We start from the raw sequence: 19197 nt of genomic DNA on the forward strand, positions 1-19197 counted from the left end.
CAATTGGTATAGTAGCATCCTGCCTATGACATGTAGAATACAGACTTTAATTAGACAGTACTGTACAATATAGTCCAGGGGTGAAATGTAATAGGGTGAGAGATTTGGTAAGAAATCTCCAGGTGTTTTTTAAAGCGGCAATCATTTACTCTGCACAGCCAGTTTGATTTTGAAGTGTAAATGATTACACTTCAAAATCAAACTGGCTGTGCAGAGTAAATGATTGCCGCTTTAAAAAACCCTGGAGATTTCTTACCAAATCTCTCACTTTCTGAATCTCTCATCCTATTACATTTCACCCCAGGAGTCTAAGCAGTGATTCTAGATGGACTAAACATAATATATTTGTAAAATTCAACAGGTTAATATTCCCAAGATACATACTCACATGTAAAGTCTAAAATAAACTTTCCTATGTATTACATTCTAGGAAGCAGACAATATACTGTATCAGTTGTTACAAGTGTTAGTAGTGTTCATTTACAGTAGGCCACTTGCATACTATAAAGATATCTTATCTAGCAGTATTACCATTCTTTTATAAATCACAGCGTGCAAAATCAGCATTAATTGCAGTGTTAGATTATGTCCTAGATAAAGCCGCTTGATCAGCTCTGAATTAGTTTATTGCCTGGCGCTCTACTGGGAAAATGTAGCTGTATTGAAACCAGTGTTAAGTGACAATTATGTATGTAATCCGTCATTTGTATGTGCTATAAACCATGAAATCACCTGAACACACTCAATGGCCCTTCTTCTGGTTCACTCGCAAAGGCAAATTCCTTCTAAATGGGACAGCACCATGTGCACTGCAGGTGGGGCAGATGTAACATGTGCTGAGAGAATTAGATTTGGGTGGGGTTTTACCTCAAAGTGAGATCTATATTGCAGTGTAAAAGTAAAGCAGTCAGTATTTTCCCTGCACAGAAACAAAATAGCTCACCCAAATCTAATTCTCTCTGCACAAGTTACATTTGCCCCCCTGCAGTGCACATGGTTTTGTCTATTTGAGAAGGAATTTTCCTTTGCCAGTGAACCAGAATAAAGGCCAATGTACCAAAGAAATTTTAAGTAGTGACCAGAGCATTGCAGTTGAACTTGGTTCTTTTCCACTATGATATTCAGTCCTTACAAAAGCACAGCCTGAGATGATTTCAGGATTTAATAAGTCTATTAATGTTCCTGGGTAGTATCAGGACTATGGCATGGCACTGAAACAGTGCAACATTGCCCATTTATTGGGTCAGTATTTATCCTACCTGCCCTGACAGATAATAGAAATGGACATGCATGCTTCCGTAATGAAAATAAAGGTCTTTTTTGTTAAAGCATGTTTGTTCCATATTTCTTGTTTCCTTCTAGAATGCAAAATTCAGAAACATGGAGTTCAGTTCCACAAACTAATATTGTTGCTTCTGTTCTGTGCAGTACATGAAATGTGGCTTACCAACTATTGAAGGAGAACTCTTTTCTGCACTCGTTAGAGCGCAGTGTGTCCCCGAGACGTGTTCTACCGATACACACGTACTGCGGTTCCAGCGCTGTGCTCGCACAGACAAGGTAGTGACAAAGGAAGTTCTTGTAACATTGTATGTAAAATATGTTCATATTATTTATACCATATACACATTAAATGATTTAGTCTTGTATGCCATTGCTAGGCTTCAACTAGCATGCTCGTGTCACTGGGGCAGGGACTGGTGTGAATTAAAATGTTCTTGTAGTACATGATATGTTGGCGCTATATAAATAAAAGATGATAATCACAATATAGTGATTAAAAACTTCACATCAAATATAGTGCAGACTAATATCTACATAGGATCCCAATAGGCTCAACTTTGCTTCGACTTTCATCCAATCTCCGAGCCACTGACGCTGGGAAACGAGGGAGGGGCTAAGGAGTAGACTCCTCCCTTATAAACCCTCCCCTTTCCTTAACTCTCCAGTTATTTGTTTTAGTTCCAGCAGGAGCAGGCACGAAGAGTATATAGGTTTTCTCAAGTCTAAATTTTTACCCACATTTTTTGCCCATTATGGGGTCAAAGCTAGAGGAGCTCCAGTTACCTCTAAGGGGGAACAATGAAGCAATTAAAAAAATAAAATAAAAGGTGATTACCTTGGTATTCAAGGCCCCATATGGTAATGGTGGACCTCTTCCCAGTGACCTGTGATAGGTCCTTCTGGGTAAGGTGTTTCCCTGCTGGATTGATTGAAAAAGAGAAGACACCTGCTGCTCCTTACTGCTGCCGAGTAGGCTTGAGACTGGCAAGTGTGGTATAGTAGAAAGAGAAACTGTGTGTTTTGTTTGTTTTCTTGTTAAAATTGCTAGAGTAGTGTAGTTAAGTGAGTTTTTCTTTATGAGTACTTAGGCATTTTCTGTTATTTTATTAGAGAAAGTAGATATAAGATGGTAGTAACAAGACTGATGTTAGTGCATCCTCTTCTATACCTCTGCAGCAGGTTCCACCATCTCCATTTCCTTCCCCCGTGTTAGTTAGTAACCCGATGAATAGAGATATGGCTGTTCCGGTGGATAGACTGTTCTTCTTTGGAAGCTTTTTAGGCTCGGCTGGTGCATTTGCTTGTAAACACAGCCTACCTAGATATTGCATGTCATGGGGCTAGGAGACCATCGCTAGACCTTGCTCTCCCCCCCTCCTCCAGCTCTTCCGTCCTCCATCGTAGCCGCTGATTTTGCTACCTACTTTTCAACCAAAATCTCCTCTCTCAGGACTGCCATCACTGCTGCCATGACCTCACCCTCTCCCTCCTCCCCTCCCACATCTCCACTCCCCTCCTTCCAACCCCTGTCCTCATTTTACCCCACCACTGCTGCTGAAGTCCACTCTATCCTTCAATCCGCTTCTCCCTCCACCTGCCCGCTCGATCCTATCCCCTCCAATATTATCCGTCGTCTCAGTCCGTCAGTCTGCTCTCACCTGGCTCACCTCTTTAATCTTTCCCTATCCTCTGGGATCTTCCCTTCCTCCTTCAAACACGCTCTTGTCTCCCCAATTCTCAAAAAAACAAACCTGGACCCCAACTCTCCATCCAACTACAGGCCCATCTCCCTCCTCCCTTTTGCCTCCAAACTCCTAGAACGTCTGACCTATAATCGTCTCCTAAGCCACCTTACTGCTAACTCCATTCTAGACCCCCTCCAATCCGGGTTCCGCCCTTTACATTCCACTGAAACTGCCCTGACCAAAGTCACTAACGATCTACTATCGGCTAAATCCAAAGGCCTCTTCTCTATCCTCATCCAGCTTGATCTGTCGGCTGCCTTTGACACTGTTGACCACCCTCTCCTGCTCAACACCCTCCGCTCCTTTGGCATCACTGGCACGGTCTTCTCCTGGTTCACCTCATACCTCTCCGATCGCTCCTTCTCCGTCTCCACTCTGAGCTCCTCCTCTCCTACTACCCCACAGCCAGTCGGTGTTCCCCAAGGGTCAGTCCTTGGCCCTCTCCTCTTCTCCCTCTACACCACCTCTCTGGGCACCCTCATCAGCTCCTATGGTTTTCATTACCACCTTTATGCTGATGATACCCTAATCTATCTCTCCTCCCCCGACTTATCCCCATCACTCCTGTCCAAGGTCTCCGAATGCCTCACGGCCATCTCAGACTGGATGACCCAACGCTTCCTAAACATGGCCAAAACTGAACTTCTAATCTTCCATCCCCCGAACATCCCCTCTTCTCCCACTATCTCCATCATCATTGGTGAAACCGAGATCACGTCCACCGACCAAACGCGCTGCCTCGGTGTCATCATTGACTCCTCCCTCTCTTTCACCCCCCACATTCGTGCTCTCTCACAGTCTTGCCGCTTTCACCTACGCAACATCTCACGCATCAGACCATTCCTCTCCACTGACGCGACCAAAATTCTCATTCACTCTCTTGTCATCTCCCGCCTTGACTACTGCAACATCCTTCTCTCTGGGCTACCTCTCACCCGCCTCGCACCTCTCCAATCCATTCTTAACGCTGCTGCTAGGCTCATCTTCCTCTCCCGCTGCTCTACCTCCGCCTCCCCCCTCTGTCTATCTTTCACTGGCTCCCCATTCCTTTCCGAGTTCTCTTTAAACTCCTCACCACCACCTACAAGGCTCTCTCCTCCTCCACAGCTCCCTACCTCTCTTCACTGATCTCTATCCACACTCCCTCCCGTCCTCTTCGCTCCATCGCTGACCGCCGACTGACCTCTCACCTAATCACCTCCTCCCACTCCCGTGTCCAAGATTTCTCTCGCGCTGCCCCCCTGCACTGGAACAACCTCCCGCCACCCATCAGGCTATCTGATTCCCTTACCTCCTTCAAGCGCTTCCTCAAAACCCACTTTTTTCGACTAGCCTATCCCTCCTCCTAACCTCTTTTGATCCTCCTATCCTGCCTCCGTTCCCCTCCGTTCCTACTTATCCTATTGTATTTCGTTCGTCCACCCACCTATTTTTAGTATGTTAACTCTTATGAGCAGGGCCCTCCTTCCTCACGTACTCACCCTACCTCATTACCTCACCTGTGCTCCTGTCCTGTTCTTCCCTTCCTCTACTTCATCTTCAGTCTCCTTGACAATTTTGACACCTACTTCTGAACTGATGCTGATTTTAGTTCTACCAGCTATACCCCTATTTATACTGTATCTTTCAACACACCCTGTACGTTACCTTGTAATTTGTTTTTTTTTGTTTGCTATGTACGGCGCTGCGGACACTTTGCGGCGCCTTATAAATAAACGTACTACTACTAGACCATTGTAGTTGGGAAGGTGGTTTTCCTGATAGTTTGGGTGTTACTTAGCTTATCTAGGCCATTCGCTAGACTTTAAAAATTGAGGACTAGGAGCCATATGATGAAATGGCTTATGCAGGGTTATTTAAAAGGAAGAAAAAACATTTTTAGAATTTTCCTCAATTTATGCATTTCTTTTAATGTACTGGGAGACTCCTGGGCCAAGCCAGGTAGACGTGTTAAGCTTCCAGCAGGTTTTAAATAGTTTACTTGATAACACTTTTCTTCCATACTAATACCTCATTTCGGACATGGTTCCAACCCTGGTCAGGCCCTGTTTCCACTTGGATCCGGGTTATTCCCGGACAGTACCATTACACTGGACTCGGGTCTGCCCTATATGTCACTCATTAAACACCCCCTTAAGGTGGACCCCTCCATACACAGCCAATTAGCAGCTTTTAAGCATAACACAACCCCAGGGCCGTTCCAGGTCTGACTCTGGTAGCTACCAGGGTCAGATTCCATTTTACACCAAGCTACGATCGGAATGGAAACGGTAATAGCCCCAGTTATTTGCAGCAGTGGAAAAGGGGTGAAATTAGAGGCCAATATATGAATTTGAGTAATGGTCTCTACCACAAGCCTTGTAGTATTGATTGTAACAAAGGTATGTATTCTAGGATCACATGGGAGAGGTATCTGTAAAATAGCAACAATGATTCAGACTGCAAATGCCATTCGCATCATAGAGTAACTGCTGTTTGAATGACAGCTAGGTAAACTTGCTTTTCAGTATATGAAGAGAAGAAATATTTGCACTTTGGATGCACTCCAACTTGCTTTTCAGAAATGCTCTGTGTGGTCTTGTTGTTTTAAATACAGGGCAAGGCTACTGTGCTACATAATTTTGGAGGCACTTCATCTGTCTGTAAAAGGATTGTGAGGTACTGGGTGCTGTGGTTTGCCAGGGTAAAACCACATACTGTATTTCACCTTTTATGGTACAAATCTAACCATTGTAATCATAGGATTTATATGTATTTTAAAATGTATTTAGTTTTCATTGAAAATTTATAAAATTGATTCTGCAATTTACAAAGTAATATCTCTTCCATAATGCAAACAGCAGTTTTACCACTATATACAGTACTACAATATTTTGCTATATGTTATTTTTATTGAAGAAGTCACTAATGCAACTATCTTTTTTTGTTTGTTTTCTTTCAAGGGCGTTTCCGCTTTGGGTCAGGTTGTCTCTTTAAAACTGTTTGAATCGATACCCAATCATGTGGAGAAAATCAACTATAACCTACCCCCAGAGATCCGTGTAATAGGTATTAACTATCATACCAACATCAGCAGATACTGAAGTACATAATGAATGAATGATGCAATGTGCATATATGACCAAAACATCTCAGGGGTAGATGTATGAAGCAGTGATAAGGGAGGAGAAGTGATAAAGTGCCTGGTACTTTATCACCGCCCAATTAGCTCCTGACTGTAAAGTTACAGGCTGGGTGTAAAAATGGACAGTTAGGAGCTGATTGTGCAGTTATAAAGTACCAGGCCCTATAACACTGCTCCTCCCTTATCACTGCTTCATACGTCTACCCCTCAATGCTGATATTTGTGAAGTTGAATGATTATTTGCAACATGCAATTACATTTCTGGAGACCCTTACAGCGCATGTGTTATAGTGTGTACACACAAAGGTATTGTTGCGATTGGGACAGAGGGTGTGAGGTGTGACTGAGATGGCTCGTAGTGCAGGCAGAAATTATGCGTTTGCTAACTAAATTATTTCAATCACTTCAAGTTTGTGGTGGACAATCCTGTGTTTTCTTTGGACATAAGCAAAGAGATTGAGTATACAAAAATAATTGTAATTCCACTTGGGTTCCCGGCACTAGTTTCTAAGTAAAAAAATAAAATATATATAAATGTCCGTTGGGTCGGCACACCGTATACAGTTCCACAATCACCGGGGTACGTACGCCAGAGGGGAATGGATAGAGCAGGGTCGTCAGCGGCACTCACACGGATTTGTATAATGATACAATACCAACCTTGGTAGCATTAAACGATGACGTTTCGGAGTTTAATCCTTTATCAAATCACAAACAGCTGTTTGTGATTTGATAAAGGATTAAACTCCGAAACGACACGCTGTTTCACAGTGTGGGTTTGTGTTCTTGCATCAGAGCCCCGGACGGTGGTAGGATTTTCTGAAAATAAAAAATGTGTAGAAAAGTCCCAAGGCTCAAAAAAGTCCTTGCAGCCTTAAATTCCAAAGGAGGACGACTCCGTAATCTTCACTTGCAGAAACTCCAGAACCAATATGGAAATGACTAGAATGTCCCACGTATGGTGGTAGCAGTTTCTGCCTAGGTATGCAATATCTTGTATCATGTAGTAACCAGTCCACTGCTGCTATTTGTTTGGTGGGAGTCCTATCTGGTACTTCTGTATTTGGCATTTTTTGTCTAATAAACTATGGTTTTACTCTATGGAGCGCTCCTCTATTCTATTTTAAATAGATGTCTACAAACGTCCCCATGAGTTCTGGGATCCTTTGGAGGTAGCTGTGGTCCGCATTACTAGGATTTAGTGTTCTTTCCATTAAAGAGCACCTTTTGTGGCCGATCTGCTGGTTATTCTAATTAAATACACTCCCTACCCCCAGGTGGGATGCAAAACTCAGTCAAAATAGGTTTAGAAATAGCTTTTATGGAAATATATGAAAATAAAGATATAAGGACACAAAAAAATATAGTTTAAGCACAAATCAACAACATCAAGCTTAATTATAATGTTAAAAGTATAATTGGCAAGCAATGTCCTCAAAATGCTCAAATAGTAAATAATTAAAAGCTGGTGTCCCACCTGATTGGTTAGTAATGATTATCTGGTGCTAAAAGAATCTGATCGACAATTTGCAAGTTCTAATAGCAAGGTTACTGTAAATCTAGACACGGCATTGGCCAGGTAATACTGATCAACTCCACTCACTGGGCCTGTTGGTATATAGTCGGGGGCCTGAGTACTCAAGTGGATCGGACTTCCCAGAGGTAGCTTGTAGTAATCATCGGACGGATGTTTTGTGGACATTGCTTGCGAATTATACTTTTAATATTATTATTGATGTTGATTTGTGTAAAGTATATTTTTGTGTCCTTATAATGTATTTTCTTTGGACATAACAGTTTCTAATGGCTGAGCATTATCTTATTTTTAGCTTTCAAAGTATGCTAGGTACAGTACAGTGAAGATGGAATATTCAAGTGCAAAATGGGAACTTCTTCTGGGAGAGGGTTCATAAGAATAGTTTGGGGTACGTTATGCTCCAGTATGTACAAATGTAATGGTACTGTACATACAGTACTAGTAACATATATATATATATATATATATATATATATATATATATATATATATATATATAATGTGGACAGTGTTTGTTTCCTAATTTCGTTATTCTTTTTCCTAATCAGACATAAAACGAGTTCCAAAGAGATTCAGCAGCAAGGATAGGTGTGATGCACGCACCTACTCCTACACGTTGCCCACGTTTGCACTGTCCAGACACCCTTTTTCTGCTCCTGTCACCAGCTTCCGTTTACCCAGAGGAGACTACCACCATATCAACAGACTTCTTTTGTTCTATAAGGGGACACATAATTTCCACAATTTTACAAAAGGGAAATTGGCTGATGAGAAGAGTGCACATAGGCACATCTTTGACATTTCCTGCACCGAGCCGTTTGTTTGCGATGGTGTAGAGTTTGCACGCATAGTGATCAAGGGACAGAGCTTCATGCTGCACCAGATCCGGAAGATGGTTGGTCTTGTCTTGGTACTGGCACAAGGCGTTGTCTCTGCTGATTACCTTCCTCAGTCTGTGCAAAAAGACAAGGCCAATATTCCCATAGCACCAGCTTTAGGCTTGGTTTTGGAATCTACGCATTATGAACATTATAATCAGCGACGTGTACATGAAAATAACTTCCATCAAACCATAACCTGGGACACAGCTGTACATGAAATTGAAGCCTTCAGGGAGGCGAAGATCATTCCGGTCATCATCGATGGAGAGTTAAGAGATCTTTCTATGTGGCGTTGGCTGCAGCAAATTAGTACACACAGACTATAAAATCCCCCTTTTATAGTCAAAGGGTTCAACAGAACCAAGTAGTAGGTATAGTGTTCATTCCAGCACCACACCTTTCAGAGCCCATGCAGTTCCTCTTCCCTGCCTGGGGTGTCGCTCTCTGTTGTGGTGCTTCTAGCATAGGTCTGGTCTGAAAGGTTGTGGCATTCCTGTCTGATATATGTATTAAATTTATTGGTCTATTTGTTTGTTTGTCTCTCTGTGCATTTATGCATTTGGATACCACTGAACCAATATGGATGAAACCAACGTGAGGTGGTCCAGTTTTAGGGCAGTTGGGGTCTCTGGGTCGGACCTCGCAGCAGAATGCACCAGAAGTTGATTGATTGGGGCAGGGACTGATGTGAATGGTCAAATATTGTCTGTAAAGCACTGCGGAATATGTATGCACTATATAAGAAACGGTTAATAAATAAATAAATTGAGGGAGCCTGTTCTGAGTCTTTCAATAGAAGGATTTGGATGAAAACTTCACAAATGTTTTCCACATTTGGGTACTTGTAGAGAATCACGGCTCCCACGATATTGATCTTAAGCCATCGCATGCCATGCATGTTACGCCATGCGATGGCATGCGATGCGATGGCTTAACACTTTTTGTCGTACATCTTAACCCAACGCATCGCATCGCATGCCGTCAATGTTCCGGCATGCGATGAGACGCGATGGGTTATTACTTTGTGTCGTACAGCATGTCGTCGCATCGCATAGCATTTTTAAGCATGCGATGCTTTGCGATATTTGCCTAGTAACATTAATTTATTTGCCCAGTGATACTAATATTTACCATCATTTGACCCTAATTTGACCAATGACATGGATTTTAGCCCACTGGCTGGTTTTCCCACACATTCTCCCTGTCACTTTCACTCTGAGGTGAATCTATATTCATTTAATGATGCTACTATATTCATTTAATGATGGCAGAATCTTTGGTCCGTGATGTCTTTTGCCTTCCAAAGACTGAGGATGAAGCAGTGACATTCCTGCAGGACCAGCGTCTTTTGCTGCAGACGCGGACATGTAAAAACAGCCATCCTATGCGTCTAAACATGAAAGAGGCGATGTGGAGGTGCTACATAAAAACCTGCCGCAGCAAGGTCAGTGTGAGAGATGGGACCTTTTTATCAGGCTGTAAACTGCCCTTTCTCACAGTAGTGAGATTCATCTATTTCTGGGCACAGGAGCTCACATCACTCGAATATTGTGAGCAGCAGCTGCACATTTCATCAAAAACTGTAGTATACAGTATTTCAACAAATTAATGAGAGAGGCATGTACTGCAGATCTCTTGGCACAGCCGCAGAGACACATTGGAGGGCCAGGTGTCATTGTTGAAATCGATGAAACCATGTACGTCAAGCGCAAGTACAATGTTGGCAGGATATTGCCCCAGCAATGGGTTTTCGGCGGTATTTGCCGCGAAAGTGGACTTTGTTTCCTGGCACAAGTTCCGAGCCGTGATGCAGCAACATTAATGGCAGTCATTCGGGACAACATCGAGCCAGGATCTACAATAATCTCAGACTGCTGGCGTGGATATAATTCTGCACAACTTGAGCAAGCCGTGTACACGCATGCACGCGTCAATCATCATTTCAATTTTGTGGATCCTGAAACCGGTGCCCATACTCAAAACATCGAAAGACTATGGGGCGCTTGTAAGTGGAGAAATAAACGCCAGCGGGGCACTGCAAGGCATAATCTGCAATCATATTTGGAGGAGTTTATGTGGAGAAAGTGTTTAGGCAGAGACCAAGTTTTTGAAAGAATCATGTATGGAAGTCCATTTATTTATGTATGCAAAGTCTATCTAATTTATTCATGTCGCACGCAATCAATAAGCGAATGTCCAGATTTATAATCAATGAATATTATTTATGAATGTAAACAGATGAAACTGTATCATGGATTTCAAAATATAACAATACAGGTATTATAATTAATAGCGATTATTATGCCAGCATCCTTAAATACAATTAACCTCAGTGTTAAATACTGTGTATGCGAATACAGCGCGGGAGGGGGCGTGGCTATGAAGCAGCCATTTTGTGATACCAAGTCTTTGTGTCCGCCATTTTGTGTACTGCCGCATGGCACACAAAGGAACCTTATCAATCTACAGGCACAAACAGCTGCCTGGCAATCACACATAAACTGCCTGTACTTTCCTTAATTGCTATCCACCACATTTACTCCAAATTAACCTCTAACCTGCATCATGCGATACTTACGATCCTGAATATAACTCGTACATTCAGCAAACACACTTTACCTGCAGCATACACAATTGAATATCATTCAAGCTACAATGTACTTCTCTGTACAGAACACCTAACTGGCACTATACAATCTATGGCCTTGCTATATCATACTCACATCACATGCCGTTACACACACACCATCCGAGCATCATGCTAACAACACCTCTTACATATATGTTGGTTTATTCCGCCAGTTTATCTAGATATTCTCACTGGATATTACACAAAGCATTCACACTCTTCAATACAAAGAGTCCATGGCTAATCCATTCTAGGACGCAGACACACACACTTGATTAAGCACAAATGCTGGAATCCATACATGCTCACTTTAGCCTTATGCAGCCCACACACGCATCGATTTTAGAATGCGTTTTGTACTTTTAAAGTACAAAACGCATTGTGCGTACAATTATCGGGGTGTATTAGTGCGGAGTGTGCGACGCGATGCTGTGCTATGCGCGTTCCCGGGGGCCGATTTTAGATGTCCAAAAAAGTATGTGCAGCAGGTACTTTTTTGGACATTATCGCATAGCATCGGGCTCAGCATTATACAGGCATACGAGCCGATGCTATACGATGGTTTTTTTGTTTTTTTCTGGGAAATAATTACATACAAATTGTTATCAACAACTTTATTGCAGGTTTAAAACATGTGAACTCGAACAAAATAAAGGTCAGAAAAAGCCAGTGAAAAAATGTGCTTAAATCGCACAGCATCGCATCGCAGACAGCAAAATAACCATCACATCGGGTCATGCTTAATTCTGGCAGTAAAATTGTAAAGAACCATTGTACAGCCAAAAACGCATAGCACTGAAATCGGTGCGTGTGTGGGCACCATTACACATGCGTTCAAACACATGCGTCCCTTTGAACAAACACACACTAAACCTGGATACAAAGAATCTATACAATATACTACAAAACTCCTCTACAACCGCACTAAGACACACATGGGCCAATCCAAACAATCAATGTTAACCGTTTACCTACACAAAGGACACACTGCAGGCCGGAGCCTGAGCACATGTCTACAATTGATTTCAGGCCTCATTCTGCTTACATAGTAATAGCATCCACTATGCTCAAATCAGTTTAATCACTACAGCTTATCCTTTCAAATACCAATCTATATGTTTATCCATAATCTACCAACCGCTGCTATATGTAGCTATTGTGAAACACAATACAATCTATGATGATAGCACATGGCTGGGCACACAATCTTTCATGATACAGGGTTGTAAATCTCAATCTAACCAGTAAAAGTATATCCTATCTTAACAGATCAAAACATCACTTTTGCTACTCATACTCCTAGAATACATCTTTCCTATATCTCACACGTAGCTCCTAAACATCCAGTCCATTAATCATATCCTCGTCCTGGCGCACAATTCAGTTTGATGATACATAATACTTATCATGTCCAAATCCATATGTAATGGAAGGAAACTCCCGGCGAGGCCAGACCCATCCTTTCTGCGTCTTGATCGAACAGCAACTGAGCTGAGTGCTTTTCTCTTGCTATTCAAAAGGACTCTCGGGGGAGGGGAGAATCTATTCATTCACCTGGTTTCACTAGCCTATAGACACGCCCCCTGATACTGTATTTCCTGGCTGGTTTTTCTGTGACTAACTTATAATTTGTTATAACATGTGAGTGTGACATGATATGAAATTCTAATAACTGTCATCTGATAGCCATTATAATTCTACACATTCAGAGACTAAACATGACATGTGGGATGAAATGTGCAACTCGATATGCAATATTTCCTGGCCTATGGGATAAAATGATTATGTATCCCTGACTATATTAATGTTATGGGCATGGTTATAATTATAATTATGGAAATTATATGCTGGGAGAAATTAGGCATTGACACATGCATGCACTAACTCTCATTTAATATTGTTTTTTCTGATGACTTTGGACTGATTACTGGTTATGTATGTATATATAGTTCTTCATTTGATTGTTTTTGTTACTGATTAATCGTTATGCTCATTATTTATTTTTACACTAAATTGGAACGTTGAAAGTTAAACCTTGTTGTCATTACTGTGTCAGATGAATGATATTTAAGGTCTGAATGTGTCAACGCCACCTCTAATACCAATGGCAACCTGAATTGTGGCGAGCGCAACGATCCCCATGAATGGATCCGCGTCTATTTGCGGGGATTGCTATGCTCGCCACACTTCACGTGGAATACATGTAAAGTAATCTGGTTACTTGTTTTTGTGCTTGTGTAGTTTCACGGCGCCACCGCGCGCACAGTCTGTAACAGAAACTTGGCAGCCTGCCAGAGGCTCTGTTTAACTGTGCGCGTGCTGCTCTAGCGCTGTCTGACTGTGCTTGTGCCAATCTAGCTGGACGTTAACAGCATAGCGTCCGGCCAGCAGCAGCAGTGTGCTGCCCAGGCGCTGACAGGTCACTGTGGTACTTGTAGTTCTAAACTACACTCCCCGGCACACCGCTCTAGGCGTTATGTATACACTAGATTCAGATGGTAATGCGTCTGAATCTAGAGTCCCTGCTAGCCGATAAGAAGCAGGGAAGTCTGGATTTAGACGCTAAAGTGTCTGAATCCAGGCGCCTTGCAAGCCACTAAGGTGTTGAGGCATCTAAATCCAGACGCTGGATTTAGTTGGGTGTAGGGGTACATCAAAATTTAGATGCAAAAGCATCTAAATTTAGGTGGGTCTAGGGGTACACTATTAAAATCTGCCCTCAGTGCCACTAGTCGACGCCACAGCTGTCGACCTTGTAAATCCCACTATCCACACCCACCCGAAGCGTGGCGGCGTTACGCGTCCTACGACCTTTTCATACCCCCACTATCCACGTCGGCGTGGAGTTGAGAATAGAAAGTGTGGCGAGCGCAGCGAGCCACCGAAGCGTGGCGAGCGGACGCGGATACCTTCACAGGTATACGCGTCCCCTCACGGGCTTCACAGGTGTCCGCGTTCCCCTCGCTGCGCTCGCCACGCTTCGGGCTCGGTGGCTCGCTATGCTCGCCACACTTTCTATTCTTAACTCCACGCCGACGTGGATAGTGGGGGTATGAATCACCATTTTGGTGATTGTTGTGTTTATATATGTTTTTTCCCCCTGACACCGCAGACTGTTGGAGCAGACTGCGGTGTCATGTCATTGTTAACATTCTAATGTGAGTGTAGGCTGATGTTATCAGATGGAAATCGCATGCTAATATCAGATGCGATTTGGTGTCCGATGTTTGTCCGATGGTTGGCATATTTTTAACTGATTTTTGGCATTTTTACATGGGGGTATTTAGCTGATGTTATCGGATGGAAATCGCATGCAAATATCGTATGCAATTTGGTGTCCGATGTTTGTCCAATGGTTGGCAGATTTTCAACTGATTTTTGGCCTTTTTGCATGGGGTATTTAGCTGATGTTATCGGATGGAAATTGCATGCAAATATCGGATGCAATTTGGTGTCCGATGGTTGGCAGATTTCCAACTGATTTTTGGCCTTTTTGCATGGGGTATTTAGCTGATGTTATCGGATGGAAATCGCATGCTAATATCAGATGTGATTTGGTGTCCGATGGTTGGCAGATTTTCAACTGATTTTTGGCCTTTTTGCATGGGGTATTTAGCTGATGTTATCGGATGGAAATCGCATGTAAATATCGGATGCGATTTGGTGTCCGATGTTTGTCCAATGGTTGGCAGATTTTCAACTGATATTTGGCCTTTTTGCATGGGGTATTTACCTGATGTTATCGGATGGAAATCGCATGTAAATATCGGATGCAATTTGGTGTCCGACGTTTGTCCGATGGTTGGCAGATTTCCAACTGATGTTTGGCCTTTTTGCATGCGGTATTTAGCTGATGTTATCGGATGGAAATCGCATGCTAATATCAGATGCGATTTGGTGTCCGATGGTTGGCAGATTTTCAACTGATTTTTGGCCTTTTTGCATGGGGTATTTAGCTGATGTTATCGGATGGAAATCGCATGCAAATATCGGATGCGATTTGGTGTCCGATGTTTGTCCGATGGTTGGCAGATTTTCAACTAATTTGGGGCCTTTTTGTATGCAGTATTTACCTGATGTTATCGGATGGAAATCGCATGTAAATATCTGATGCGATTTGGTGTCCGATGTTTGTCCGATGGTTGGCAGATTTTCAACTGATTTCGGGAACATTGTCATACAATTTTAAAATTGTATGACATTGTATATGGCATACAATGTCATACAATGCGATGTGATGCGATTAAACATTGTATAAGCACCCTAATGGGTGCTTACAATGTTAAATGCACCCACACGCCCCCCCCCCCCCACTATAAATGTGAACCCGAAGCGTGGCGAGCGGCGGCGTTACGCGTCCTACAACCTTTTCATACCCCCACTATCCACGTCGGCGTGGATTTGAGAATAGAAAGTGTGGCGAGCGCAGCGAGCCACTGAGCCCGAAGCGTGGCGAGCGCACGCGGACACCTGTGAAGCCCGCGAGGGGACGCGGATACCTGTGAAGCGATAAAAAAATTGCGCAATGGACATGGGGGGCGCCGCCAAAATAAACATGTACCCTATATTTCAATGTACAAGCACCCCTGCACATTTAACATGGAGATCGCATCACATTCCAACAGTATTAAACATGTTACGTTATGCTATAGGCACCGTTCTAGGAAACAAGTACCCGTTTTATTGTACAGCTTGTATTAGTTTGTAATTAACTTGTGGGTACTTGTGGAGTATCACGGCTCCCATCGCATGCCATATCGCATGCGATGGCATGTGTGATGGCATGCGATGCGTTGGTATGCGAGGGCGTACGTTATACGCTTAAAACATCACATCGCATGCCATCGTATGCCATGTTTTGTAACGTATGCGATGCCATGCATTTTCCCGATCGTATCACGGCTCGCATCGCATGCCATCACATATGGCATGCGATGGGATCCGTGATACTCCACAAGTACCCACATTTGTTCCCAAGAGATACAATAGGGGTTATATGAATATGCACAGTGCAGGGTTCTTTAAACCTGTTCTAGGATGTCTAGTTTGGTTTGGTATTCAATATATGATTAAAATGATTGGTGGACGGACTTAATGTGAGGGAATGAGTGATGTGGTTATGGTCTGAGTGGTAGAACTTCAATAGGTTGACATGCACAAGGTCGGCATGGAAATGGTCGACGCATGAAAAGGGGTGACATGAGTTTTTCATGTTTTTTTTATTTAATTTTTTTATTGGTTAGTTTGTACATTTCGTCACGTGGACCCCCAAATTAATTAATCTTATACTCTTGCATGCTTCGTAACAGATGCCTTGCTTCACTCACAATGTGCTCTGCACACTTTAACATTACTAGTTGGAGTCCATGTGGATGGTCTAGTCAAGTATGAAAATGGCCAAAAAATTAAAAAAACAAAATTAATGTTAGCAATTTAATATCAATGTATTGACTGTCTACCTATCAACCATATACCAAGTGATGTCATGTATGGACAATGGCCCTTATTCTGGTTCACTCGCAAAGGAAAATTCCTTCTCAAATGGACAAAACCATGTGCACTGCAGGGGGGGGGGGCAGATGTTACTTGTGCAGAGAGAATTAGATTTGGGTGGGGTTTTACTTCAAAGAGAGATCTCTATTGCAATGAAAAAATAAAACAGTCAGTATTTTCCCTGCACAGAAACAAAATAACTCGCACATGGTTTTGTCCATTTAAAAAGGAATTTGCCTTTGCGAGTGAACCAGAATAAGGGCCAATGTGTAATGATTCAGGGGATGCAGTTAAGATCCCGGCGGTCGGGATCCCGGCGTTCAGAATCCCGACCGCCGAAATGCCGACATATTCTCCCTCCTGGGGTTTCCACGACACCCCTGGAGGGAGAATAAAATAGCGTGCCGAGCGTAGCGAGGCACCGGGCCCGCTGCGTGGCGAGCGCAGCGAGCCCGCAAGGGGGGGCGATCCACGTCCCCCCCTTGTCGGCATTTCGGCTATCGGGATTCCGGCGTCGGGATTCTGAACGCCGGGATCCCGACCGCCGGGATTCAATACTGAATCCATGATTCAGCACTCTAAGATGCCAAGTTAGAGGAAATCAAGTCACGTTTGGGTATTTTATCCACATGATCTCTACCGAAATGTTGATTGGCTTCTAGGAATCAATAAAAGTCTAGCTAGCTGGGTCAATTGGGCTCAGCCTTAAAACAAAAGCTGTTTAAGCAGTGAAACACATGTTTTGGCAGCTTGTATTGTGATGAATTATACTACAGATTAATAGTGCACTCCGTAACTCTAATTCCTGAATGTAAGGAATCATATGTACTTATTAATAATCCTGCTTAACCCTTGGAGTGCCAACGTTACTGTGTGCGTTCCTCAAATTATCAGCTAAAGATCCTAGCGTCACTCTCAGCGGATATTCTTTTAGCATAAGTTAATACAAATACAGCCAAGTCATTTAGTTGAAGTTTAGTTAAATATTGCACCCAAACAACAAACAGTCACTTTTAGTGATGCTGGCATTTTTAATGGATAATTTGAGGATCTCTCACAGCAAAGTTGGCACCCAACGGGTTAATAACGGTTTGACAATTTTTACACCTATTTTGACAAAATTTCCTTGGCACTCAAAGGGTTAACAACACTATTAAATACAGTTTAGTTATAAGATATTTCCCCCTTTCATCTGTGCCTCTGCTCCATCAATTATCTATCTATTACTATACGTAAGTAGCAGGGAAAATATATATTCAGTGGTGCCCTGGAGGGGATATGAATTACATAATAAATAAAAAAAAATGATATGTAGTTAACGGTAGTCCAAATGTAGGAAAACTGAGATAGTTGGATAGTTTCTTCCATTGGGATGTTTATTTACAAGCTTGATGTCAGTGAGCAATAAATGAAGTAAACCTATCATATCAAACAAAGCATGCCTCAATACCCTGAAACATGTTGCTATAGGACAAGTGGCTTATTTATAATGGGTGCGGTGCACACGGTGCCCCTGAGCCTGTTACACCCATTTTTTTAAATATATATAGATATATTTTTACACATCAAGAGTCCCGCAATGATGGCAGCAGCACTGAATAAATCACCCGAAATTTGGACACTGCTCCATTTTTCCCGAAATTTAGCATGCACATTAGACTAGCACTGCACATCTACCGGCAGAGAGGAAAGGGCCCAGATGGAGGAGGCACATGGGCTGCCTCCTCTTTTAAAATGCCCATGTATAGGATTGATATGCTATTGATGTTTACCTTTGAAGACTAATGCTGACATTACAGAATCCTATACCTTGGCTTCTATATGATTGTAAAACAGTATATCAAAATATTGAAGAATTAATACTTGAAGCAACTACAGTATATAATAATATATATAATAATGATGATACATAATGCAAACACATTGTTTATATAACACTTTTTGTGAGCACAAATGTATGGGGGTTATTCAGACCTGATTGCTGGTCTGTGAATTTGCAGCCTGGCTGATTATTAAGCAATGCGCACGGATCATAGTGAGCATTTTTATTTTTAATTGCTAGCAAATTGACAGGAAGCTGGCATTTGGGCTGGTAACTGGCCGTTTACGGGCAGTGTAAAAAAAATATCTGAATAAAAATGACTTTCCGGGTGAAAATTTTTAAATTTTGCATAGATTGTTTTTTTGTTAATTGGCATAAGACAGGGGGTGGGAGCTAAACTTTTAAAAAGTTGAAAAATAAGGGCCACCCTAATATATATAGTTGTAAAAATCGGTTTTGCAAACACCGGAGCATCAGATCATCCCTATCGAACCATCGCAAGTTTTGAATTCCCTTTCGGCTAAACAGTGGGCAATGCAGAGAGCCACCTCGTCTGAAGCATGGAGAGTGAAGGCCCTTTATGAGCAATATGTTTTACTTTGTCATCTAGTGAGTACACTTAATATCATTAACAATGGGTGAGGACTTTGTAAAATGAGCTATGCTGCAGGGTGCCGTTCCA

At 42.4% G+C, this 19197-nt stretch overlaps 1 protein-coding gene across 4 annotated transcripts in view; it reads left to right on the top strand.

Moving 5' to 3' along the window:
- Positions 1–13294, top strand: part of LOC146075120 (pseudouridylate synthase 1 homolog) — a 22682-nt gene extending 9388 nt beyond the window's left edge. For all 4 annotated transcript variants that reach the window (XM_083184030.1, XM_083184028.1, XM_083184027.1 and 1 more), the window contains 3 exons: positions 1429–1560; positions 5972–6077; positions 8239–13294. In XM_083184030.1, coding sequence (XP_083040156.1) covers positions 1429–1560; positions 5972–6077; positions 8239–8897 — 897 coding nt within the window. In that variant the 3' untranslated portion in view covers positions 8898–13294. The remainder of the gene's footprint in view (positions 1–1428; positions 1561–5971; positions 6078–8238) is intronic.
- Positions 13295–19197: the final 5903 nt, after the last annotated feature.

The sequence above is a fragment of the Crinia signifera genome, chromosome 4, assembly GCF_055691185.1.
Source record: "Crinia signifera chromosome 4, ASM5569118v1, whole genome shotgun sequence".
NCBI classification, from domain to species: domain Eukaryota; kingdom Metazoa; phylum Chordata; class Amphibia; order Anura; family Myobatrachidae; genus Crinia; species Crinia signifera.